Source organism: Pocillopora verrucosa, chromosome 14 (genome assembly GCF_036669915.1).
Source record: "Pocillopora verrucosa isolate sample1 chromosome 14, ASM3666991v2, whole genome shotgun sequence".
NCBI classification, from domain to species: Eukaryota; Metazoa; Cnidaria; class Anthozoa; order Scleractinia; family Pocilloporidae; genus Pocillopora; species Pocillopora verrucosa.
In genome coordinates this window covers 16,980,847-17,005,938 of record NC_089325.1, presented here as the reverse complement: position 1 = coordinate 17,005,938, position 25,092 = coordinate 16,980,847, and the positions used below count along the sequence as shown (strand labels likewise).

General features: G+C 37.8%; 2 protein-coding genes across 3 annotated transcripts; one reads left to right on the top strand and one right to left on the bottom strand.

Annotated features, from left to right (window-relative positions):
- Window positions 1-93: 93 nt before the first annotated feature.
- LOC131772870 (protein SpAN) lies at window positions 94-8,078 on the bottom strand. 2 transcript variants are annotated; one of them, XM_066161505.1, is made up of 9 exons: window positions 7,862-8,078; window positions 5,938-6,102; window positions 5,281-5,404; window positions 4,010-4,191; window positions 3,371-3,598; window positions 2,518-2,693; window positions 1,590-1,730; window positions 843-981; window positions 94-325 (listed from the first exon to the last, which is right to left on the bottom strand). In XM_066161505.1, exons 1-9 carry the CDS (start codon window positions 8,031-8,033, stop codon window positions 321-323), a joined length of 1,332 nt encoding a protein of 443 aa, XP_066017602.1. In that variant the 5' UTR covers window positions 8,034-8,078; the 3' UTR covers window positions 94-320. The 2 variants fall into 2 exon arrangements, with proteins under 2 accessions (XP_066017602.1, XP_066017601.1); XM_066161504.1 differs by lacking the exon at window positions 94-325 and having other exon boundaries at window positions 835-981.
- A 4,895-nt stretch (window positions 8,079-12,973) lies between these two features.
- On the top strand, window positions 12,974-21,545 carry LOC131772595 (E3 ubiquitin-protein ligase MARCHF8-like). Its single transcript, XM_059088555.2, has 3 exons — window positions 12,974-13,251; window positions 17,684-17,995; window positions 18,601-21,545. Exons 1-3 carry the CDS (start codon window positions 13,159-13,161, stop codon window positions 18,913-18,915), a joined length of 720 nt encoding a protein of 239 aa, XP_058944538.1. The 5' UTR covers window positions 12,974-13,158; the 3' UTR covers window positions 18,916-21,545.
- The last annotated feature ends 3,547 nt before the right edge of the window (window positions 21,546-25,092 follow it).

Below are 25,092 nucleotides of genomic sequence, written 5' to 3'. Positions count from 1 at the left end.
TGGTTGCATGATGATAGTCTTGTGTGTTGGAAGATAACGGGGGAATGTCAAATATACGTCAACGAACAAAAATAATATTTATTACTACTCCCGTTATCAAAGGGCACAGCCCACAAATAATACACTCAGTGCGACGCCGGTATGGTTCCTTTTTTAGTGACTGTCAATAAAAATTAATCCTCCATTTAGGGGAGGTTTGTTTCTGACGATTTGAGTTGAGAAGTTTCGAGAGAGTAACTGCCCTTGATGAATGTGGGTTTGACAACTGTTTTGGTGGCAAATTTAAAACTTTTTTCTGGAGGCACAGAAGCTGCATGCAATCAAGCTGAAAGGAAAAATGATAAAAATGATAAAAACAATTGGAACGCATATCCAATAACGTTTTTTCCATTTGCTATAACAGCGTTTGTCTAGGGGGAGGGTCTGGGGAGTTAAGACCTTCCTCCCCCCTTCATATCAATGGACTTTAAATCACATGTCTGACACCAAAATTCTTGCAACGCTATGATCGCATGTTACTACTCAATATGAAGTATATTAAATTTACTTGTCTTCAGATATTTTTTAGTCTATTTAGGCTCTTGTGTAAACAAAATTCTCTGTATACTGAATCAAAGTTTTGACCTCGTATTGAAAAAATACCTAGATCATTTCCTGTACTGGCAAAGCAACTGTGAACAGAGCCTAACACATCAAGTTCCCAGCACACTTTTTCTTTCTCTGGCTACTACATTTGGGCTCTAGCTATTTCTTGAATTTTGTCACTGTTTAAGGTTAGAGCTATTACACGGTACTTCGGACCACGCGAAGAAAGTTTTGTCTAAGTCAAATATTTTACTCACCGTCACAGCCGTATATTTCCACCCTGAGACAAATCTCGTTGTACCAAAACATCGGTTCAAATCGCACGTAGCGTGCGGTGAAAGGCTTTGGCGCTTGATTATATTGAACCGAATTCATGTCAAAGTTTGCAGAAATTAACTGAAAATAATATATATAAATTAAGTTGTCAAAATAGGCATGGATGAAGGTTACTTCTGTACATGAACGATCGATTTCGCACACATGCAATCTTTATCATAACAAATAACTTTGAATTTTACGTTCGTTCTTTTAGTCCTCTTTTGACCTGAATGTCTGAATGTGACATGTCACTCGAGTACGCAAGAGAAGCCATTCCCCATCAAGGAAAATTCTTTGTGAGCTTCCAAGGTAATAACCAAGGATAATGTATTCTCCAAAATTCCTTTTTTTTTTTTTTTTTAATAATCTCTCGTTAGGGCATACTCAGTCACGTGACGCGTGTAGATTAATGGCAAGCAAATAGATGTTAAAGGAGACACTTTTAGAAACTTCTATAGAACTGCTTTAAATAGATTGAACCTTGGAGAAATCCTTTGCCAGATGAGGCACCTAACAGTAGCAAATAAATCAAGAAAACAGGATGGAACTTATTCTAAATGATGACCTAAAATTGATGGTCAAACTTGTACGTGCCGATGTGGACCTGGTTTTGCGGATATTCTGGTAACATGGCTTTTAAAATATAAGATATATTGAGTCTGGCTATTTTCACCCTGACAGTTTACCTGGCCGTTAAATGCTGGATACCATGTGTTTTGGTCCAAGCTGTACCATAATTCAAGGAATGTTGTCCACGCGTTGACAAATAGACCCAATTTCCCCTGGGTTGCAATTCCTGTTACAACTTTTTTCCCTTTAAGGTCCACCTGAATCAAAATAAAAAAAAAAAAAAAAGAACACATATCAGGCCAGAGAATTTATTCAGTTAAAATGACAACAAAATATTCATTTTTTAAATTTGCAGATTTCACTGCTCCGCTTTAAGCGTTGTGAAACTGGGTGTTGATAAATCCTGGTGAAGTCATAAATTCTGCGTGGCCAGCTGATTCGTATTTGCTTTGAAACGCTGGATGGCGGAGCCAAAAACACGAGTGGCGAAGATGCCAGAGGTTTAGGAAGGAAACATTCGGAGAAATCAGTTCCAAACCGTTCGCTTCCTCGCCGCTCAGGTCTTAAGGAGAGCACATAAAATCACCAGCATGCAGGGTGAACCTCTACCTCAAACTGTGGGAGTTAATCCCCCGTCCGTACCATCTAACGACTATAGAGTATTGCAAATTTTCTAGATAGGGTGTTAGTCCAAGCGAAGTTTTGGTATTAATCTGTAACTGAAAGTGCTGTTATGTAAGAACTAAACCACTTAGGCTGCCCGCAGCCCTACAGTTTCGTCAGACTTTAAAGACAACTCGCCTACACCACTCCATAATCTTGAATAAGGATAGGCACTTCCAGAGTACAAGATGCTTTGTAGTCTACTCAAACACAAAAGGAATGATTTCGACAAGGGCTCGAATCAGACTTTGTCTTAATTCTTAGGCACAAACAATTTGGCCACTGCCTCTTCATATAGTCTTCGTAGCTAACATTCCCTGGTCAATCATTCAAAATGTACTTTCTCATAAATTGCTAGATTGTGTGATGTGAATCATGTACCTGTAGCCATTCTCCTTGGTGTAGGTTCTGACCAGCGCACCAAGCACCGTCCCCAGAAGCGCTGGCTTGCATATGTAGCCTGGCCTGATGAGGTTCGTGATACATTTTATATGAACTGGCTGTTATTTTGGAGTCGGGGATTTTAAAAGACTCCATACCGAACGCCTTGTAACAACCTATCCGGGGAATAAAGAGACTACTTGAAAAATCAATCAGACCACACACTAGGATGCCCAACATGCAAATTGAATGCGTTACATGTTTCTCTCTTCGCATGCTTACAGTGTGGAACAGTATGTATAAAATTTACAGAAAATGTTGTAACATTTTAGAATTATTTAAAAAACGGGTGCTTTTGTAACAATAATAAAAAAAATATAATTTGCAATCAATGGAGGCTTCACAAGGGGGATGCAAGTTAGCTTCGCTCAACAGAAATATACAAGCACTGGAGACCAAAGGCGCATGGACATGATTAAACGCCTTCATTTCACACCGATAAATTTTTTCCTTGAAGTGAAATGAGGTTAACCCAGGATTTCATGCTGACTGATTATATTGACGGACTCGATCTGTGCCATTTTGGTTTGTTTTATTCAAGAAAAAGAACAGGAAACAAATTCGCACCACATACGCTCAGTGATTTGAGTTCAAAACTTGGTCAACTGCATTTTTCAGCACTTAAGACCCTTCAGAGTTCTCATTAGTTCGTTGTGATGTGAATTAAAGCTCCAATTTCCTGATGTAATTGCTTTCCGTTTGCCTATAATCACACTCGCACACATTCCTTTGCTATCTGACATGCAATTCCCCAACTAAAAATGGGAAACGGACGGCGTGAACATTGACTAACTTGGGTAGCCTGTGCAGCTATATAGTGAATTAAGCTGGGCCTTATCAATTTCAGACAGTCGATCTCTTTTTCCCAATGGGACGTTTGGTCCAGCACGTGCTTCCAGAGTGTTCAGACCATTTTTACTAAAGGCGTTCCTTGGCAGGTGCATCAGAGACGTCATATCATACGGTGCTTCCAGCCTGTCTACAATACCATGGTTATATTTTTTAAAATTTGCTTTATAGCCTGTAAAGAAAAAGAAAGTGTTAGGCTCATAACTTTTATGGGTTACCAATAGAGTTTTTGAAAAACCACGGCGATCATCAAATATTAATCAAGCCGGTGAGGTAACCACGGCGAAATTTTGTCCATTTTATTTGCGCTTTTATAGACAGAGAACGAAAACCTTTGAGTAATTTAGTGTTATCAACTGAGTTGATAACGTAAATTGGCCACCGTAAAGAGTTTTAAAGCTGACGTTAGCCCCTTCGTCAGAAAATTACAAAGGGCTAACGCTCGAAACGTCAGCTTTCAAACTCTTTACGGTAGCCAATTTACTTTATCAACTCAGCTGATAAAACTGAATTACCCTGTTATACCCTCCCAACGACGCAGCACCACAGTTTCTTTAGAAACTTACCCCCTTTATATATTTACCTTTCCTGATATTTTCAGAAATAACGACAACATATGAGTCGCGGTCATGACGTGAACTGGTATGGAAAAATCCCAGGGCATGCATGAGTTCATGTAATACCGTTCCAATAAAACCGCATCCTGTTCCAATACTGAGTGGCTGACCTCCAGACATGTGCACTTGACCAACGTAGGACCAGCAGCTGGTTATCATACAAATAGAAAACATTCATTATTACTATTTATTATCATAAAATGTCGTGGTATTATTTGCCTATGAGCCCTTTTATACTTACTTCCTATTTCCATTCCTTAATCTCGATTTGTTAAATGATTAAAATATGACTCAATATTCAGCTGCTATTTTTGTCTATTAACTGCAGTTGGGACGTTAAAACGCTGAACGAGTAAATCCCTTAATGAGGCGAGTGATCAATAAACTCCTCTAGGATTCTCCAGATATATATTTTTATGCTGAAAACCTTAAGTAAAATATAACCTACTGTTTAGGAAATTACTTTCATAAAGTTATGATGATTCCAGCGATTTTAGGATGGGTGTAAAATATGTAATAGTATTTTGGGTCTGTTCCAAACCTCACATCGTTACAATGGTTAAACTCAATGTAAGAATGGCAATGGCACGACGTTTGAAACCATTGAAGTCACCAAACCATGTCAAGTGTGGCACGACTATTTGACACGATTAGCCTTGCCATACCGCACGACAATAGTACGACCTTGTTTCAAACGAAGTTCCCGTGTCAGGCGAACTTGACGTCATGGTATTGTTTTGATGTCGGTTGAATTGAAAAATGGAAGGAATGTTTGTTTCGTCGTTCTTTAAGAGTTATTGGATTTGGTGGGACAGAATGAATTTTGAAGATTGAGACCACTGTGCGCTACAGTCCGGCATCTCACTAGTGGATGATGTGCATTTGGGTTCGGAATGACATGCAGTTGCGTAACATTTGGATGTGTCTTATTTCTTGATCCTGATGAAGGAAATTATCACCAGGGTGGCCACTTCCTGGTCATTTAAATACTAGATTAGACTAGAAATCAAATAACCAGTCAATGAAACACACGAAGATAAAGAATTTTCTTATTAATTAAAGTCACTTTGCCGTCGACAAGTTTTGCGAGTTTCTTAGGTATGGGGATCCGCTAGAATGTGTACGCTGAGGAAAGTTATCATTTCAAAATTGTTTATTGTTGTTTCTGTTGTTGTTTTTTTGTCCCTTCTGTTTTTGGTCACGGCTGTTTTCAGTGTTGATTATACTTTGCACCTACCCATTGCCCCTGACAAACTTTATGTAATACTGCTCGTCTGTCCTTGTTTTGAAACGTACACAGGAGATCTGTTCTACAGTAGCTATTGCGTCTTTTATGGCTTGACTGTCGCTTGAGTACCTACCTAGAAAAACCAAACACATTTCAGCAAGCCTAGTTACAATATTCACAAAAAAAATGCAAACAATTTCTGTGGGAAATATACTGCTGGGAGAAGGAACCGCTCAGAGTACAACTCGTTCCCTATGATAGTAAGGGACCAGTGAATATTTATCGCGGGAAAGGGGGGGGGGAAGTATCTTTATTAGGGGAGGATCGCATGGTTTTCAGAGCGAACAGAGGGTGGGATTAATCGTCTAAAACAGAGTATAAAGGGGAGAGTATTGAAAATTGATTGCCAATGAGGGTGGGTCGTTAGAATAAGACAAAACCGGGGGGGGGCCTAGGTAACATCTAACGTGACGCAACCAAAATCTAACAAATCTCAAATCTAACAAAAAAGGAGGGGGCCAGGCCCTAGGACCCTCAGACCCTCCCTCTGGCTCGGTATCTGAAAAGATAACAATTACGTGTACGACCGACCATCAAGAAATACTCTTTGATTCGCCACAAAGGGAAAAAGGCTTCTTCACTCTGGAATTCCTAATGGCATCTTACCAAATGCTGAGTCAATAACATAAGGCACGATTGCATTTGTCCACAGATATATCTTGTTAGTGACAGCCCCCTTCTCGTAGGGTTCATTCTTCTTGTCCTTTTCCACGCCACCTGCGACAAGTGACTCTACATTTGGTGACAGTTTGATATCTCCCTCCAGCTTATCTAGTCGTGAGACAAATGATAGTGTGTTTAAATATCAAAATACTGGAAAAGGAAATTTTACATACGCATTAAGAAATTCGAGTAAAGAACCAACAGGTGTTGAAAGTTATACACGGTTTTCACCAGGAGAGAACTTAGTCCTCTTTTGTATATATCTATAACTGGTTAAGCTTGAGTAAAGTGGTATTCCTTTGCAGTTTAGACTGACTTAATAGAGTGCGAAGGAAGAACTTTGGCTCAGAACGCCGTGCTTTTGGAAAAAATTCTGAAGTTTTTAAATTAAAACTTAAAGTTTGACACTGCATGCCATGGCTTTTAATACCGACCGATAATCCTGACGAGAACTGAAAATAGCCTGCAATGTGTTAGCATCCTATCCAAGGGGAGTGGCAATACTGCTGTAAAAAGATGGATAACCAATGGTAGTGTGCCGGGGTCATCTAACCCACTTATAAACTTTACCCTTACTTACCATACAATCAACGTATTTATCAGTTACCTTTATGAAGATAGAAACATCTCTTTATACAATACATTCAAGAAGCGCGTAGTATAAAATAGAACTTATCACGATAGTAGGTTTTCAGTTGTGAACCGATTTTACTCTCTTTTCTTTTTAGATTAGACTATTTTTCTATCTCTTTTTGCAAGCTCCTGCAGCTAAAAGAAAGCGTTCATCGTCAATTCTTGTGTCGGTGAATGTGCCATTTAGTAACACATCTGAAGGAAGAACATCTTTATTTTAATAAATACAGATCTGGTGATGTATATTTAAGCTGTCTAAACTTTACGACACTTTTGCCTCATAGTTTGTTTTGTGCCTTATTAAAAATCGTTTTTACAGACATTTTTTTCGACGTTCCAAAGCGTGGGGAAATACATCCTTGTCATATTTCGACTGAATTTTGGATTGCCTTAAACAGGTCGTCAACAATATTTCTCAGAACTTGGCTGGAGTGAGTTTTAAGAGCAGTATTAATCTTTAAAGTAAAGATTTAAATGAATTTTGCAACATAGCATTCTCGAGCAACCACAAATCGATACATATCTATGCTATAGTTAACGCCGCATTTTCTGCGCTTTTTTTTCCTTTTTGGCTAAAACTGGCTCGGGACGATGTGGAACATAATTTTCACAGATAAGTAGAAGAGAAAATGGGGCACAAAAGCCGAAGTCTTAAGGATCTTTTCCTCGTAGGGGAATCAAACTTTCTCCTTGTCCCACTCTCCAAAGTTTTAAAAAATTAGCTTTTTCGTTTTCTATTTGCTTTGATTTGCAGCCAGCCATATGTCAGTGCCAGCGGTGAAATCCACCTCAGTTTAGGATTTTTTTTTTAAAGACGTTTCGGTGCTACAGTGATTTCATTTCTGACAACATTTGTCTACACCTCCTGTTTGTAAATTCTCGAGGAATGTTTGTTAGCCCTTTAGAGAATTATTTAAGGAGATTCTCTCAATTTTCTATGATCATTTTGTCCCCTGACTTAGACTGGGAAGTGTGCATTCTCTTAAATAAGCACTCTACACCCAAACTCAGATCTTAATGTGAGAAAATTGATATTGAACCTCATGCGAAAGATAATTTGCATCTTGTGAACGTTACAGCGCTCAGGGGCCATATGCACCCCCGATCGAACTCCATAATTCTGCATTTTTAAGCCCTTGTGCTCTTTATCTAATGGTTGGTGTAGCGGTAATGTTTGCACGTTATATCACAACAATAAAAGTCGGACGGGATTAAGTAAGAATAAAATTGTTACCGAGTCCATTAGCTTTTGCCCATGGAGGTATCGGCTTTTTATCCTTGCCGGGTTTGTCTTCCATCTTCAGGTCCGCCCTTGTGTTCATTGGGATTGCTCGGCCACATTTTTGCAACAGGTCGATAAATATCGCGATATAAATAAAATTTTTTGCCCGGTACTTCATTCTCATCAACAGGTTACCAGTGGAAAATTCAGACGTAGATATCGAACACAATCTGAGGCAGTTTTTGTTTTAAATTATAGTGAAATCGAGCCGGCTTACGCTAAGAGGACAGCACTCGATCGGATTTACCAAGGCTGTGTGTAAGTCTCTCTGATCGTTCCCTCCCAAGTTTTAACCTTTTCGTGTACTACAGCTGAGCTAACATTATTTGTTATGGTTTGTTTCGGTTGCAGCTTTCATTATTCGTGGATTATTTTATGTTAATTCAGCAGCGAGGAAGTTAACATAGCGAAAGACCCATATAATAAATTTTTATGGCTTACCGAACATTACTGGATTGACAGGTAACGTTTTACAGGGGATTAGAAATTGCTTAATTCAGTCTTAAGCCACTACATGTCACAGCGGTCATCTTATCGCATTGGTCACGTGGTATCGTCTCGGTTACGACGCCAAGATGAATTTATATCGATGACCTCAGAGGATGCTTGACAAGAGTAGTCAAGGTCTGACATATATAATGCACCGTGTCGGATATGGTTCTTTAAATGTGTTCAGTTAAACTCACGTACAAATCAAGGGTCGTAAGCCACTCATGGAGACCTTACGGGAAATACAACTAGGCCTTCAACGTCAAAAAATACATTTTTTGTTATAATGTCCCTCCTGTCCCCCACTGAGGAGTGGATTAGTCCAAGTTCGAATGCGTGGTAAAAAGCGGGAAACAGAGTATGCGGTGCTAAACTTATAATCTCTTGAAGGTGCTGGTTGGCTACGTGACGACCAGAGCATTGGGGGCTGGCAGGAAATCCCTATCCCCCCCCCCACCCCCCATTCCGAAAACACCTTAGCGAAAGAAAGAAATGATAAGGACGCATCCAAACCAGCCGCTATACACTTTAATCTCCTTAATCATTCTAAGCAGCATATGGCAGTTTGCAGTCTTTCCCCACAACCGCCATATGCTGCTTAGAATGATTAGGGAGATTAAAGTGTATAGCGATTGGTTTGGATGCGTCCTTATCATTTCTTTCTTTCGCTAAGGTGTTTTCGGAATCGGTCACCACGTCGCCTTCCTGTTTCACCAATGTACAACTTTTTGCAATAAGTGCAAGTTACGCAGCAGTTGACATTGGCGGAGGTGCACGCGAAGTGATCAGTGATCTTAATGGGTCTCTTGGGTTGCGACATTTTCTCCACGTTATGAATGAAAGGACAAGTTATGCATCACGAGCGAGCGCATTTGAAAGTTGCAGTTTGGTCACTGGTTTTAAATGAACTTCTAACCAAAACGCCTATGTTTAATCACGTTCGAATGAAATTAGTGGAGGTTGCGAAAAGATAGTACAAGTTTAAAGTAGTTCAAAGTTTTTAAGAATGATAGATTTAACTGCGTGGTTGTGAGAGTGAAATGTGAGAGTGAATGGAATGCTGTGAGTATTTTTCTTCTCAGCCGTTTTTAGTGCTGACTGTTATATACTCTCTCACCGACGCAGCACTACAGTTTCTTTACAAACTTATCCCCTTGATACTAAATTACCCTGACAGATAACGTGCCGAGGATATTGTGCGGAGTCTAAAACTGAGATGAACCCCCGATGTGGAGTTTGTCTGGTCACATTTGTCTGCCACCGATTGAAAATCTACCTTAGCTGTTTTCTAGATAAAGAACATTCTTACCAGCTATCTTAATTCCTCTTATCCTTTGGCCGAAGACAACCCGGCTCGGAAGGACGAGTATCAGCACCAAAACCAGTCTGGTACGCACAGTATGAGTTCGGAAACCGATCATTTTCGTCAAATTCACCGACGAATCATAGAGAGGAAGACAGTTTTGAACGATGCGTGTGAAATAACGGTGCGGTGGCTCTATTTCAAGTTAGGACTGCAACAAATAGGTTGTGAATTTATCCATGAGATATATTTCGTTGGATTAAAAATAATTTCAGCGGCTGAACTAGCAATGTTTTTGCTGTGCATGACAAGTTTATCACACTCTGTGTAATGTGTTGACTGAGTGGTTTCCTCATAAAACTTAAAATTTCGGTAGAAAATTCAGGCTAGGCTTTGCGATTAATTTCATCCCGTTAAAAAGGGAGAAGAATCGAAGCCTTATTTTTGCTCGAACCAACTTTAACCAATTCAAATAGAAAGGTCCATGCGCTTTCGAGTTTTTAATGTTATAATTTACCTAAATTAATATTTACTTTAGCTAAGAACTCTTAACTGAAGTAAAAGTCCTATTATGTTCATGCCAATGTTTATGATTTAGGTCAAAAACAGACTTACTTTCGTATAAATTAGAATGAGCCGTTACTTGCCGAGAACAGAACCATTTTTCAAGCTTTGACGAACTTCTTCATTTTCTTTGCATCCCCACGATCGTGCCTAATAAAAAAGAACACTTTTTATATCGAGGTAATTCAAATAAGATAAATGTTATTAATAGGCCCTTAATAGGTGCAAGTGAAAATTAAAAAGCCCTTCCTGATTTTGTCTTGTTCCAACAAAATGTGTCTCGAGAAGAAAAGCAAGCAAATACTTTAAGGTAAATACACACGCGTGACTTATTAAAAGCCCCAGAAAGGGTTTCTTGTATTGCGTTGTCAAGTGCTGTATTTCTACCATTTGAATAGTTAAATTATTATGAAGAGCGCTGGTGTTAATCATTACGTCAGATATTACGATCAAGTGTTTTAATACATCCTGAAAGAAAAAATTGAAAAATGAAATAAAAACCCCGCACACGCAGACACAAAAGGGACAACAACTAACGATGTCCAAAATTACATCCTGAGCGACTCACGCCCGCCCTCAGCCAATTGAGTGGGTCTCAGTTATGGCACGAAAATTAATTTTTCGACAGGGAAAGTACCCTGACTGAATTTTGAACGGTATTTTACCACATACTCATTGGGGTAATGAAGGTTGAAATTTTGGCCATTATACGGCTTACCATTAATTTCTTTCCGTCACGGTTATCAGAAACAATTTTTACAGTTAACTTTATTATGACAAACGGTTAAAATTTGTCAATTTTTACGCCTGACAGCTGAAATGTTTACCGTTTTATGGCTAACGGTTAATCCCATCGAGAGCTTCCGTTGAATGGTAATACGCTCTCCTGCCGTCGCATGAATTGTAGCGTCAGTCAAGTAATTAAAAACACACAGCGGGGAGTGGGGCGGGGGGATTCTGAATACTCCCCCCCCCCGGGACCTTCACTCTTGATCTGCCGCTGCATTGTGAAAAGCATATAGAGGACCCCTTATTCCTAAACGGGATTGCTCTCATAGCTAGCATGAGATCGGCCTTTACACTAAACTCCGTAGCAGTAAAACACACGGACTAAATGAGACACAATCCCTGACCCGACAAAAGCTAACATGGTTAACAATTGTACTGTAATTTTCCCTTATACTAAGGCGGATAATGTTCTTAAATGAATACATAGATTTCATGTTGCTGGTGTCTGCTCGGTTAAAGAGGAAAAAGTGGCACACGACCTGCACGAGGCGCAGTCGAGTTTGTCACTGATATCCTCACCGCATTTTGACGTCGTCCGTGATCTATCACAGAACAGATGCGCGGTAGCCGATAAACTCCATTTGATTTACATAATAAAGAAGCAAAACGCTGTTATTGATAACCTCATCTTTGCAGCTTTGCATCTGTCCCTCAATAGATCTAAGCAAGTACCACTCAAAATGCGTAAATATTGAAGCCACATATATGAGACATATCAAGCCGCAAGTTCGCATTCAGTTTTCAATTTTCCGGTTCTAAATTAAATAAGACGATTAAAAAACCGGCCGTTTTCGATGAGGATGCTCGATAATAGTGCAGTTTTTGTATTGGTGCAATGCTTAAAACTGGAAATTGCTAATGTTTGGCCGAAATTTCACCCCCTGAGATGCTAGACCGTGTACTGAGTATTTCAAAAGCTTTAGCTCCTGAGTGATAACTTATTTGACTTATATTATAAGCCGATAGAGCACCTGAGTTAGTTCAACATTTTTCCTGTCCAATATTGCTTACATTGGCGAAGGGAATCTTTTCTTTTGCCGACGTGAAAACGATTCAGAGGGGAAGTCTAATTAACCATAGAACAATGTGGGATTGGTTTGAAGGACGGCGAAAAATTAGGTCAAACTATTTTGTGGTTGACATATCAAGACTTCTGACATATTTCTTTCTAAGCCTGTCTGTACGGGAAAATAGAAGGTATGTTTTTCGTTCATTACAAAGCGGTTTTCATATAAAACCAACGTCATATGTCGCAATTGGAACTGACACATGGCAGTGTAAAAGCGATGTTTGAAGACGATTTAATGAAAATTTTCTGTTCGGACCTTGGGTTAATTCCAGCTTGGCAATGACCAACTTCCTTGTCAACGTCATTTGATCTTTACATTGGGACCTCCTCTCCCTCCCCATGCTAAAAAAGAAAAAGAGAAAAAATAAAAATTTATAATAGAACCATAGTTAGTAGTCTCCTCTACTAACTATGATAGAACTTAAGAGAATTTGAAATTAAAGTCATTGAAAGCCGTCGCTCCAGACTTGAATATGACAGGGTGATTGAAATTATTACCCAAAAGGTTGTTGAGATCATTAAGAACAGGTGAAGTATTGGGCAGAATCTCGAGCACTGGTAACTTTCTTGCAATATTTTCCGAAAGATTTGACCAGCTTAAATAGATTTTGGGATCGAAAATTATGAATTTCAGATAAAAGATTATTCGTGCAGTCTTAACAACCTTCCAATTAAGAAAATATTGTGGCAGATTGCAGACAGGATGTTGGTGAGAATTTTCCTTGTTTGCGTTCGGCTCCAATGCTGAGCCGAATCTCATTTCTGAACAAATTACCCATTGACCAATCACGATCCAGATATTTCTTTAACGTCACAATGTTAGTTCGGTCGCTCTGACAAATTTTTACATTAGGCTTCATACATCCGCCATCTTTTTTCTCTATAGCGTCGAGGAGACTGTCGTCATATAAACGCTCGATTTTGTGTATCTTACGGTAGATTTTGTCAAGAAAAAAGAAGTATTCAATTTAAATGGAGTATAGGCTTTGGGATTTTTGGCGTTACGGTTGAAGGACTTGCTGAACTGATCGTTCAATGTTCGGGTTTCGAGAGGCGAAAACGATGCCCGTACAGCAAATTGTCGTTAACCCAGTGACTCTGCAGCAGACAAACAACAAAGACAGAAAAGTAAGTTATTACATAAGTAAGAACATTTTAGAGCTTAAATCTATCCTATAAAGATTAATTCTCTGATAATTTAGCGGAGAAAGTTGGCTTCAACTCTCTTCTTTACGCCTTTCGCGTTTTGTTTATCCAATTGCCAAATAGGTCACTTGGATAGGTCGGGTGAAATCGGCAGTAAACATGGCTCTTTTTTAAGCCACGGTTGGCAAAAAATGTGATAGACTGAAAAGCCATGACGAGAGTTCGGCAAATGAGAAGATTACAAAGTTATTTCGCTTTCCTGTGTGGTATTACTGTTTTACTTAGAATTAATACGATGCTGCAATCATTTTCACAGCAAGCTTACGTGCGTGATGAAAAATACTTTGTTCGCTTCTCAATATTTAAGAACTTTGACTTGTGTCGTCGAGTTATCTATGTCCGACTGAAAGTATTGTTCTGTCGGTTATTGCTGCTGTCATCGTACTCGTAGAATTTAAGCGCCTTGTTTGCAACCAAATTCCACACGAAACATTTCACGAGTGTAAAGTTACACAAGCTCGCCGGAGCGCTGTTTGATTTTATGAAAATGTAAATGATTTCTCGCAGAATGGGGTTGATTAGCTCTGGATGTTCGACTTCTAAACCTCCAAGTAAACTAGAAGAATTGCTTTATCGGCGAAAACATTTTGGTAGGAATTCTGATGAGCTGTGGTAAAATCACGTTTTAGGTTTAGGTAAGATTTCGAAGGTTTGCAGACAGTTGCGACTCAACTGCCTTTCGTGTGATGGACAGCTATGAAGTTTTTCTTGTTTTTCATAATACAGGGTTTGATACGGACTTTGATTAAGTAGTCTAGCAAAGGTTTGTTATTTTAGATGTAGCATTTCTCTCAATGGATATCGGTATACTTTTTATCCGAATTTTTACTTGTTCAGATCAAGTATTCCTTGTTATATCGTACAAAGTCTGCAGCAGATCACGCGTAATGATAGTCAGATAGCTTCGTAGGTCAATGCGTTTTGTTGAAGTTATCAACCAAGACATTATTTTTAAACGTGTTATTTTTATGATTTTCAAGGCCACACAATGGCGCAAACAAGGTAGATTTTTTCCCATGCCGTAGAGTTTATCCGTTTCTCAACTACATGTATGGTTTCTTACAATGACTCTTTGAAGGCAAGTTGTATGAATTCAAAGGAAGAACAATCCGACCTGGAAATTTTGCGATGAAGGAGCAATATTTTCGTATCGAAGCTCCCATCGCACAGTTAATGCGATTCTGAAGATAATCGAGGCTTTCTTCTCTATTAGTTTAACTCGTCGTGCTTGCCTGTATTTGTTATCTTTTTAGCCATGAATGTATCCAACTATTAACAAATCTTGGGAACCATTTTATGATTCTTACCACATAGTGAACATCAGATGGCAATGTGTTTTATCCTTGACCTTAAATCAAATGGGGTGGGGGCATTTAGCAATGCAGCACAGGTTTTAGCACTGCAGTTGCTCTTTTGTACTTTCATTTGAGAATTTAAGAGATTAATTTGTTCTTTTAGTAACCAAAGCTGAGAATGCTCTTTTGAGCCAGTTTACTGTAGAAATGAGTAACTGGTCATGTTCTCAGTGTTACAAAATTTTTCACCGTTTTGCATCCAAAATCCTTGCATAAACTCTGCAGATTAATAAATAGAGCACTCTGAGGTGATTAGAATAACCTACAGACATGATTTGCTTATTAATTTGTTATGAATAGATTCCATGTTGCTGTGTCGTCTGATCAGTAATAGTTTGTAGATGACATCAAAATTTGGTGAGAGTAAAATAGTGGCACTGATGTCCTTACCACATTTTGACATCATCTGTGATCTATTATTTTACAAACACATGTCAACAAATAATTTATTTGTTTTACACTGTAAAGAAGCAAATTGTGGCTAAAAGTGATGTCAACATGCATCTGTCTTTAAATAGACTGCAAGTAAGAACTGATCAAAGTGCGTTTGTAATTCAGCCTATTTTTAAAAAAATTATCTTAATACAAGCTGAATTGTACAAATATATATTGTATGTAGCGGTAATATTCCTTTTAAAAAGATTGGTTTGCTTTATACACAAAAGCATAAATCTTAATGTTATCAAGATATGTAAACCTGTAGAAATGTTTTGAATGCATGATTGTTCTAGCTTGGCCTGATATGGGGCATATGTAGGTCATGCTGTGAGAATGTACACCAGGCTCTTTCAATCTTTAAGCTGCATATTCTGCATGTATATTGATCTCTACAAGTATTGTATTTCATCATATTTGACAGGCAATAACCTTTTTTGTATGGTATGGGGTAATAAGAGATACAGTATGCAGCAAAGTTTTATTTTAGCAAGGTTGGATGAATTGCTGTAAAGTAAGGGCTGTCGTTCTTGGCAAAAGCACCATCACTAACTTGTTTTGATGTGCATTCAAAGGATGACAACCAAGTGAGCAAATTGGAAATGTGATTATAGTTTTTAGTATTTAGTACTTTCCTGACTCAGCTGGTTTTGGTAAGAACAGCCACCAGCCCCATTAGGGTTAAATGATACTGATTTGTCAGCAAATGTATCCAAGGAGGGATTAATGTACATGTACAATTTAAAGTTACATGTATTCAAGGCCACTTGTTTATGAATTAGATCATCAATGTTTAGATTTGGTACATGTCTGCACAACAAATTTTATTTTGCTTTATTTTTGGTAGATTATCATTTCCATTTTATGTTAATTCATGTGTTAACTGCATATTATTCTTACAACTTATCACAAAAGAAATTTCAGTGAACATTAGAATCAATGACCCAGGCAAGAGTTATACACATGTTGTCATGAAAACCATGGATGACAATTTTTTAGTTGGAACTTTAATTCTGGTTAGGTTTAGATTGAAAGCCTTTTGCACCTTTAACATGTAGCACTTTTTGTTTATTCGCCTGGTCTGGACATAGGTCATATACTGTTACACCTTGTCAGTTATGACATGCAATGCTAGTACAGAAACAAAGGTTACAGCTCTTATTTTATTGTGAAAACCACCTTGGTGCATGCACAAGCACAAGGATCAAAAACTTTTTCCTTCATCTTGACCTTGCACTGCTGCTTGTTCAGAGGTTGTTTTCATGGTGATAATGGAAATGTCATGCTTGGCCGGTCAGTGAAAACCAGGCTTTAATAATACACTCATCACATCACTTTTTTCTTTCTTTTCACATCAGTTCATTGCCTTTAGATGAAACTTGAACTTTCTGATCTATTTATATTACTGGACAGTGCTGCAAGCTGCAACCATTCTGGTTGATATGGCAAGTACACTTTGGGGGAAAATTTTGGCATCTAAATTTTGACTTAGAGACCACTCATTTTTCACTGCTGCAGGGTGGGTGGGTGGGTTGAAGGATTTTTGCACCAGATGATCTCATGGTTCTCAGGTGGGACAGAGAGGGGATCAGTCATCACTGACAGAGTGTAAAGGGGGACTATATGGAAAAATTTTTGGCTTGTAAATTTTCAAAGAAAGTTGCTAAACTGGCAAGTCAAAACATTCCTTATACCTACTTTATGTTTACGAGTTACCTGACTGGCAAGTAGAATTTGCAGAGGAAGTACAGGTTTATGTCCAATAAGGGAATTGGAAAGTTAGTTTTTATTGTTGTTTCTTGAACTGCAGAATAAGGTAAATTCAGGTTTTGGTGTGTACATAATATATAGAAAGGAGGAATGCATTTTGATTTGGGAAGAGGTTCATGCAATCTATGTACATGTGTTTGGTTATTACAATGTGTATTTTAAATACACCATTGAATGCAAAAGCCATGGCTAATGACAATACATTTAAGTGTACAGTAGATGGACTTGATGTCTTAGTGAAATTATAAGAGCTTCTAACTTAAACAGCACCTCCTAATAATCATATACTCTACTGTTGTAATTTTGTGTTGCAATTCAATGATGTTTTCATAAATTCAAACTCAACAAGTAGCATTTGGATTTGTTTCTACATGTACAAGTATGATTGGACTTTGTGTAAAGTACAGTGCATATTTAACAACTTAAATGACACAACTTGTTTGATTCAACTTTGTTACTTTTGGAACATTGATTGCATTTAACCATTTAAAAGAAATACATGTAATACTCAAGAATTGATTGTTGTTGCCTGCTACAAGATCTAGAATATGTTTTAAATTCTTCATGATACAATGTATTAAGTGGAAGCCATTTACCAATACTTTTGAATTTACTGATAACTTACCATTATGCAGACCTTAGTTAAAATTTACTATGAAGTTAAATTTGGGCTTGCTTGTCAGAGCTCTGGACTACATGTATACTGTACATGTTGTAATCTTAGAAGTAGCTTGCCTGAAGGGCAAGGAAATTTGTTTTATTTTCATCTCACCATGTGTATTTTGTCTTTGCAGAATTTGAAACCAAAGTCACCAGAGGGACAAATAACAACATCAATTACGGAAAACAGTAACGACAAACCAAAAGCTCCCCCAAAGAAAAGCATCTCGATGACCTCAGTGGTTTCATCAGCAGAGATTTGCAGAATATGTCACTGTGAGGCAGAACCCGACCAACCTCTGATCTCTCCATGTTTGTGTGCTGGGTCTTTGCAGTATGTTCATCAGAGTTGCCTCCAGAGATGGATCAAAAGCTCAGACACCAAGAAATGTGAACTCTGTAAATATGAGTTCCGCATGGAATCAAAAATGAAGCCCATAACCAAGGTTAGTTGCTGAGTGCACAAGTTTAAAAAAAGAACTATATGGTTAGAAGACAATGTACACGTACACTGTACATTAATTCACTGTAAACCACTGTATGCTGGTATACATATTTGACAATTTTTGCATTCTATGCTTTGGAATGTTGCTTTGATGTGAGAAACCTAGTTCATCTCTAAGGGAGGGTTAGTTAAACAAAGTTAAGCTGTTGTTTAACAAAACCCTGTGCTTGAATTTTAGGTAAATCTTTTATCTGAAAATTTTTTTTTGTGAATGTAGTGACAACAGGGCTGAAAGCTAGGGGTGGAAGGACATTTATTTCATGAAAACAACCCTCTTATAGAGAATAAGGAAGGCCCACTGCTTGCATAAAACCGCAGTTTGGTTTAGACTCTGTGGTAGTAAATGGCCTCTAATGTTTGCAAACAGCACAAAAAAATCAAATAGTTTAGTTTGGAAAAACGGTTTGTTTTTTGGGATAGATTCAACTCCAGGTGTCACTTTCTGTTTCCCTTCTCTGTTATTCCTGTGTCTTTATCTCATTTTTTCCCAATATCACAGTAAACATGTGCATTGTGTATTTTAAAACTCTCTTTATTTTAAAACAGTGGAAAGCTCTTGATATGACAAGAAGTGAGCGCCGCAAGATCCTCTGCTCAGTTTCATTTCATGTGATTGCCATCACATGTGTGGTGTGGTCACTGTGGGTTCTTATTGAGCGCACTGCTGAGGAAATCAGGGAAGGGCAGTTGGATTGGCCTTTTTGGACCAAACTGGTGGTGGTAGCTATTGGTTTCACTGGAGGATTGGTTTTTATGTATGTCCAATGTAAAGTGTATGTCCAACTCTGGAGGCGCCTGAGAGCATTTAACCGTATAATCTTAGTCAAGGATGTCCCACAAGAAGGCCCTGAGAATATCTAGCGGAGGGCCCCTCTTTGCTGTAAATAGATGTCATAGTGCTGAGTCCAAGGTGAGGTTTCTGTTTTGAGCAGAATAACTCTCTCTTGTGCTATGGAGTTTATGTGGATGTTGGGCCATATAGATATTTCAGTAGTGTGTGACAGGCTATCTCAGCTGCAGAAAATCTGACAAGGGATCAACAAGTTTTGTGACCCCAAGTAGTCCACAGAACTCTTCAAAGTGTGATATGATGATGCTCTGCTCTCTCCAAAATTGTGACTGCACAGTATAAGTGTCTTGTCGCACATAGGCCAGCAGTCTTTCTGAACTTTTGGGGGTCCCCAACTGCTGAAGCGAATGTATACGATGTAGCAATCACTGAATAGTGTTTAGTTAGTTAGATGGAAATAATTGGTCATACAGTCTTCAGAAAAATCTTAGTTGAAAGAGTGGGTAAATTACTTTAAACATGACTCCAACAAATTGTTTTAAAATCTCAGTATAGGAAAAGTGCCTGTAGGGGATAAGTAATGTACTGCAAGTAAACTTGTTGGAAAAAATTATAGTCACATGCATACAGAGAAATTTTTAGAGTTACATTTTTTTTTGTAACATGTGTTGTAATGACAAATGAAAGGGTGCTTCATCTTAGCAAGGAGTTGTAACTAGGTAACAAAATTGTGTCTAGCATTCTCTTTGAATTGCATGTACATTATGTATTATCATGATAATTATTGTAATATTATCAGTAAACCACTGTCCATTCATGAATTACAGCACAGAATTATTTTAGTTCTTTAGAATTCACTACGTACCATAAATCATGAGCTACATGTATGCATGGTAATGTTTACGGGTTTACAGTACTGCTCAGATATATTTTAACTCAGCAGATGCATTTTGTATACTCAGAGGCAGGGTCTTCAGATGCACGTACCTCGCTAGTGGCTTTAGAGTATGTACAGGTAGATGTCTAAAACAACTTGTGTCTCAAACTAAAGACATCAAGAATTTCATTTTTCTCGAAAAATATGCTAGTGGCTTTTGAGTACATATAGGTAGATGTTGAAAACAACTTGTGTCTCAAACTGAAGACATCAAGAATTTCATTTTTCAAGAAAAACATACTCTTAAGTCACAAAAAAATTCAAATCAATTCATCATTGTGAAGGCTGATTGTGGGAAAAATTTGTAACATTGCATATGCAGATAATTCAACCTGTAAAGTGTACAGGAGGTTTTTGAATATATCAGTCAAAGTGTTGAAGGGCATCACAACATCGTCAAACAATGATTTGGAGACTTGTGCTCAAGAGGTAACTAAATCCTACTGGATAGAGCAGAGATACAGTAGGATTACAGTTGGGGAGAGACTTTGGTCACTGAAGGTGATATTTGTATAACTTATCTCACCTGTCTGTGCTCTTGTCACATAGTTTTCTTCATTTTCTGTTAAAAAAAAATTAAATTCTTACCTGGTATGAAACTGGGTAAATTTGTTGTTTTGCCACAAAAAAAATATAATAAAAATAAACTGTAAGTTCTTAACTAATATTGAAGCCAGTTTTTTTTTTCTTTTCTTCATTTTCAATCGTTAAAAGCAAATTTTTTTTGTGCAGCGTATTGAATAAAGCACATGTAAGCTGTGTACTGTTGAATGAAATATCCATTTTAAGTGAATGTAAAGAATTAACCATCCAAATTGAGACAGGATGTTGTCTGGTACTTGATTGTCTGTGTTGTGGAAGTCACCCTAAGGGCAAACAGTTTCTTCTTTTCCAATGATTTTCATTTATCCTTCCACTTGGAGATATCTAGCTGGTGTTATCTTGGTGTAACACGAAATTCTTAAAACAGATTAACAAGGAAATGTACATCAGCTGAATAGGGGAATTTAAGAGAATCACAAGTCAGTCATTAGCTGTCAGGGCAGAGCTGACTAACGTTTGCGCATGGCTCGAACTTTCGCGGGCTTACGTGTAAAACCATAGCAATACCAGTAAAGCGGTGGAATTTTTGAAAACATTGAAAAGCTGTCCAATTTCACAGGTGAAGAAGGGAGTAGAAATATTACGTTTAAAACTTTTGATTAATTCTAACCTTCAACGGAGGCACAAGATATTTTGTGAACACCACAGTTTTATCCACAAACTGATGGATCGTTGCAATCGTGAGAATACGAAAATTATGTCAGCGTCGTGCTGGGTGGTCCTCGGCGATAGTTATATACTCTAGTTCCCAGAAGAATGGTTTAAATTGATGTGAATTGTCAACGATCTGAATTCTTTTTCTTTTTAATTCCGCCATTGTTACTAACGTTTGTAATGCAATAGAATTCGGATTCGTGACATGCGCAAACTTTATTCTGCTATTTAGGAAGTTACATGGTGAATGGTTTGAGGTACTGCTTTGTAGATAGCAGTCAACCAGCGATTTTTCTCAGGCATCAGTAAAGCATGTACCAGCATTTATCTACCTGAGTGTAGTAGTTATAAACTGTATTTTAACTGAAACGTATCCTAATTGGACATAAATGACGAGGGTGTAAATATAGCATTTCTTCGAGTTATTTTTGTATCTTGCCTGTCAATCCACCTTCCACAAGTAAAATGTAAATAAGTAAAAAGTTTAAATAAAATTAACTGCTTGAATTTTGTTTCTATTATTGTTATTATTATTATTATTATTATTAGTAGTAGTAGTAGTAGTAGTAGTAGTAGTAGTAGTAGTAGTTGTAGACCATCTTGATTTGAACTATTCTGCACCTCGCGGATTTAACTAGTTTTACTTATTTTAAACTAACCTTTTACTCCCCAACATCAGAATGCATATTCCCCTGACTGTCTTTATTCATTTCCTAAGGTGTTGGCAAGGCACATTTGTTTAACAATTAAGAGCCTCACTAACTGGTAAATATTTCCTGTATTGTTGTGACTTCAGTGAGCGAGTCGGGGTCATGTTGTGGGGAGAAATTATATGCTTATCACTGTGGGGTTAAAAGGGTTGAAAAAAGATTTGATCCTCGATCGATAAATGTACAACCAAGAATAAAAGAGGGACGTAAGAAGGTATCGGCGTATAAGCGCAGAAGTGAGTCACTGCTGCCCTACTTCCTCATGTATTTCCCCTTCTCTTTTCCCCCCCCCCCTTTCCTTCTCCCTCACTCTGAACGATTTGCAAGCCCTCGACACGTGACTTCTACGTCATGGCTGAATTTAAAACTTTCCAATTAGACACAATTAGGTTAAATTTGTACGTGGAGGCGAATTTGACGAATTTGGTCTTGTGATGGATGGGCCCTTATTGTCCACCATAGTGTTAATAGCTAGGTTTCAACAAAAATGACGTACTTTGTAATAATTGTGTTAATAACTGTTAAAATTGTAAAAAAATAAATTTTTTGTTACATAAAAATCTCGCCCAGAGGTTATGAAATATGCAAACCTGGTCTCCTTTTTTCCCTCCCATCAAAGCGCACAATCCCGAGCAAGAAATCCCAAGCAACCAGGCCAATTGGAATACGGAGTTTGTTTCTTCCTGCTCGTTTTCTGGACCAGTCATATTAAAATACAAGTTACTAGTTAATAAAGATGTACACATTTGTAATCGGCGACGTCACTTTATTTCATCTCATTAGTCCCGACCCAATTATTTACTTCAATAACGTAGCCTTCCTTCTACACGCTGACGGGCTCATAATCAGCTGGTTCCTTGTCGGGGGCGTACCCATAAGGATCGTCGAGGTAACCTCCCCTTCCCTTTCGTGTTATCGGCGGGAGTCCACGGAAGCCTCTTTTGTTCTCCCTGTAGTCATTGTCGTACCCAGGCTGCGGATGGTCAGCCGGAAGTGACGTAGCCGCACAGATGATCAACAGGAGAACCAAGGAAACAAGAAAGACCTGGGACATCTGAAATGATTCATTTGATCAGTTGAAATTTGGCTCATGTTATGTTTCGAACAGCTCATGGGTGAGGTCATCTAAAATCAGTGATAGAATCGTTAAACTGGTTTGGGTTATGAAATAACGAAACTTTTAAAGAGTCTATTAAATAGTTGAGACCATAGTTTGCTCGACGAAGCGCCTATACTCTTAAAATGAAGCCGAAAACGTTGCACAGAAAGGCCCATGTAAGTATTCTCAGTCCATCGAACACTGCTCGCGCTCGCTCAGCGACAAGTTTATTTTATTTTTGATTACTATGCCTCGCTTCACGGACTGAGGTTTTCTGATGTTGAATGAAATGCTAGTAGTCCAGGCGTTTCTTGATCTAAAGTATAATTTAAGTTTTCTATAAAAAAACGTACATATAAGATTCTGGAATTTCTTAAGAATTTCTCAAGATTTATCTTAGATGATCCTATGTTTTCTTTTGAAATAAAAGAAAAAGCGCAATACGTGTTTTAAATTACAGAAGAGGGGAAAGTTTCGCGACTCTTTGCTGAATAAAAGAAATAAATTCCATGGCAATTGCAATTGTTTTGGGAAGAAATTAGGGAACAGCTCGATTCCAACCGATTTAATCAGAATAAATCTGTCTTTCTGTCTTACCTTTGTTAGTAGAATTATTTCTTTTTCTTTTGAACCAACCCTCTTTCCACGCCAAACACAGGATTCTGGACAAGCCTTTATTTTTGTGATCAACTTTTAAGGTGTTAAACTAAATTTGATTAGTTTTAAGGAAAACAATTAATCTTTCACCACCTGCTGCGAGCAGTGATCCAAAAGGCTGGGGTGCGGATACAACGGAAGGAAGTGCAGATATCAAACTTATTTCCCTTTTTAAGCAAAGAATCAATTCATGAAATTTATTCATATGGCCAAAAGGGGAGACGATCGACGATTGACGCTTTGTCAATAAGATTATTGGTAAAATTTCTGTCAATGAGAAGTCACAAACAACCATGTTTATTTTTGGTCTCACACATTTTTACCGCTCCAGTTAAAGAGAGATTTGAAGAAATGATTAAGACTATAAACGATCATGAATTAACTTAACAAATAACGAATTCTGATAGGCGGACTGTAACGCTACAAAAGGGTGAAGGTAATAGATTTATCGAGGCATCCGGAGTTAGAAATATCTTAGATTTTAATAAGTGTTCAATATCATCATTTCAAATCAATTTCATCACTGATTTTTCTACGTGATATTTAAAGAGTGCAATTTAAAAAGAGTTCTGTTGAGAGCAAAAGAGGTTGTGACAAAGTTTATTGAGAATTCCTAGATTTATAAATATTTTTCACTTTGCTGAGTTGAAGAGTGATACACATTCCCTTAAACATAGTCAAAAGGAAATGATATTACTAACCTTCTGTGTAAGAAGTCATCACCGAGGTCGAAATTCACAGCATGGAACATGGTTGAAATCAATTTCGCAAGTACAAAAATGAAATTAATGTTAGAAAAGGCGGATGTTAATCGATGATACAAGAAAACTTTAATCTTACAATTTCTTTTAAAAGATTTCAATAAGGTGAGAACTCATTACACGCTCTAGACACGACAAAAATGAATTATTTTTCACTCCACTACCAAGTTGAAAATTCATCATTTTTCTTGTGCTAGACTCCTTACTAAATGAATAAGAACCCACATCGTACATCTTTCTCAGCGATGTATCTGGTGATAAATTACCGGTAATTATCTTTGATAATTGTCATTACTCGACATTCAGCCTTACAGGATTATTTTCATCGATGCTTTTTCAGTCCTAAGTGAATTCCATTGCGGAGGCATCAACTTACCTCCACAAATCAAACCAACTTTAGGAAAAGAAAGCTACAACGTATTAAGATAAGAGTATTATTGTTGGTTATGTTAGAAATGTCGGAATTTTTTTGACTTCGTACTAAAACGAAATGGAAATCTGAAAAAAAAATAAAATTCTGTCCTTTTTTTACTTTCTAAATCTCTCAGGTTTGAAATATTTCGACGGGGAACTGGGTCGAATACTTCACGTAGATGCTAACAGTTGGAGTTTCCGTGAAAAGTAAAAAGTAACAACAGAATTTTACATACGTTGATTTAAAGAGTCTCCTCTGCCTGTATTTGTGTTCAATCAATTCCTATCTAATGTTTGTTTTGATTTTGCATTTGAAATTGGGAAATATCCATTAATTAGACAAGTTTCGCCTTTTCTCATTTTTTCCCGGAGGTTTAGCAATAAGCAACAAGACCTACACCTAGAACCAGTAT

Excerpts from the sequence above, each read along its gene's own strand:
- LOC131772595 (XM_059088555.2), top strand. The coding sequence starts at position 13,159 with ATGTTCGGGTTTCGAGAGGCGAAAACGATGCCCGTACAGCAAATTGTC. Across the intron at positions 13,252-17,683 it reads CAAACAACAAAGACAGAAAA|AATTTGAAACCAAAGTCACC; the intron begins GTAAGTTATTAC and ends TTGTCTTTGCAG. Across the intron at positions 17,996-18,600 it reads AAATGAAGCCCATAACCAAG|TGGAAAGCTCTTGATATGAC; the intron begins GTTAGTTGCTGA and ends ATTTTAAAACAG.
- LOC131772870 (XM_066161504.1), bottom strand. The coding sequence starts at position 8,033 with ATGAGAATGAAGTACCGGGCAAAAAATTTTATTTATATCGCGATATTT. Across the intron at positions 4,192-5,280 it reads AAGTTTGTCAGGGGCAATGG|CTGCTGGTCCTACGTTGGTC; the intron begins GTAGGTGCAAAG and ends TATGATAACCAG. Across the intron at positions 982-1,589 it reads ATCCAGCATTTAACGGCCAG|TTAATTTCTGCAAACTTTGA; the intron begins GTAAACTGTCAG and ends TATTATTTTCAG.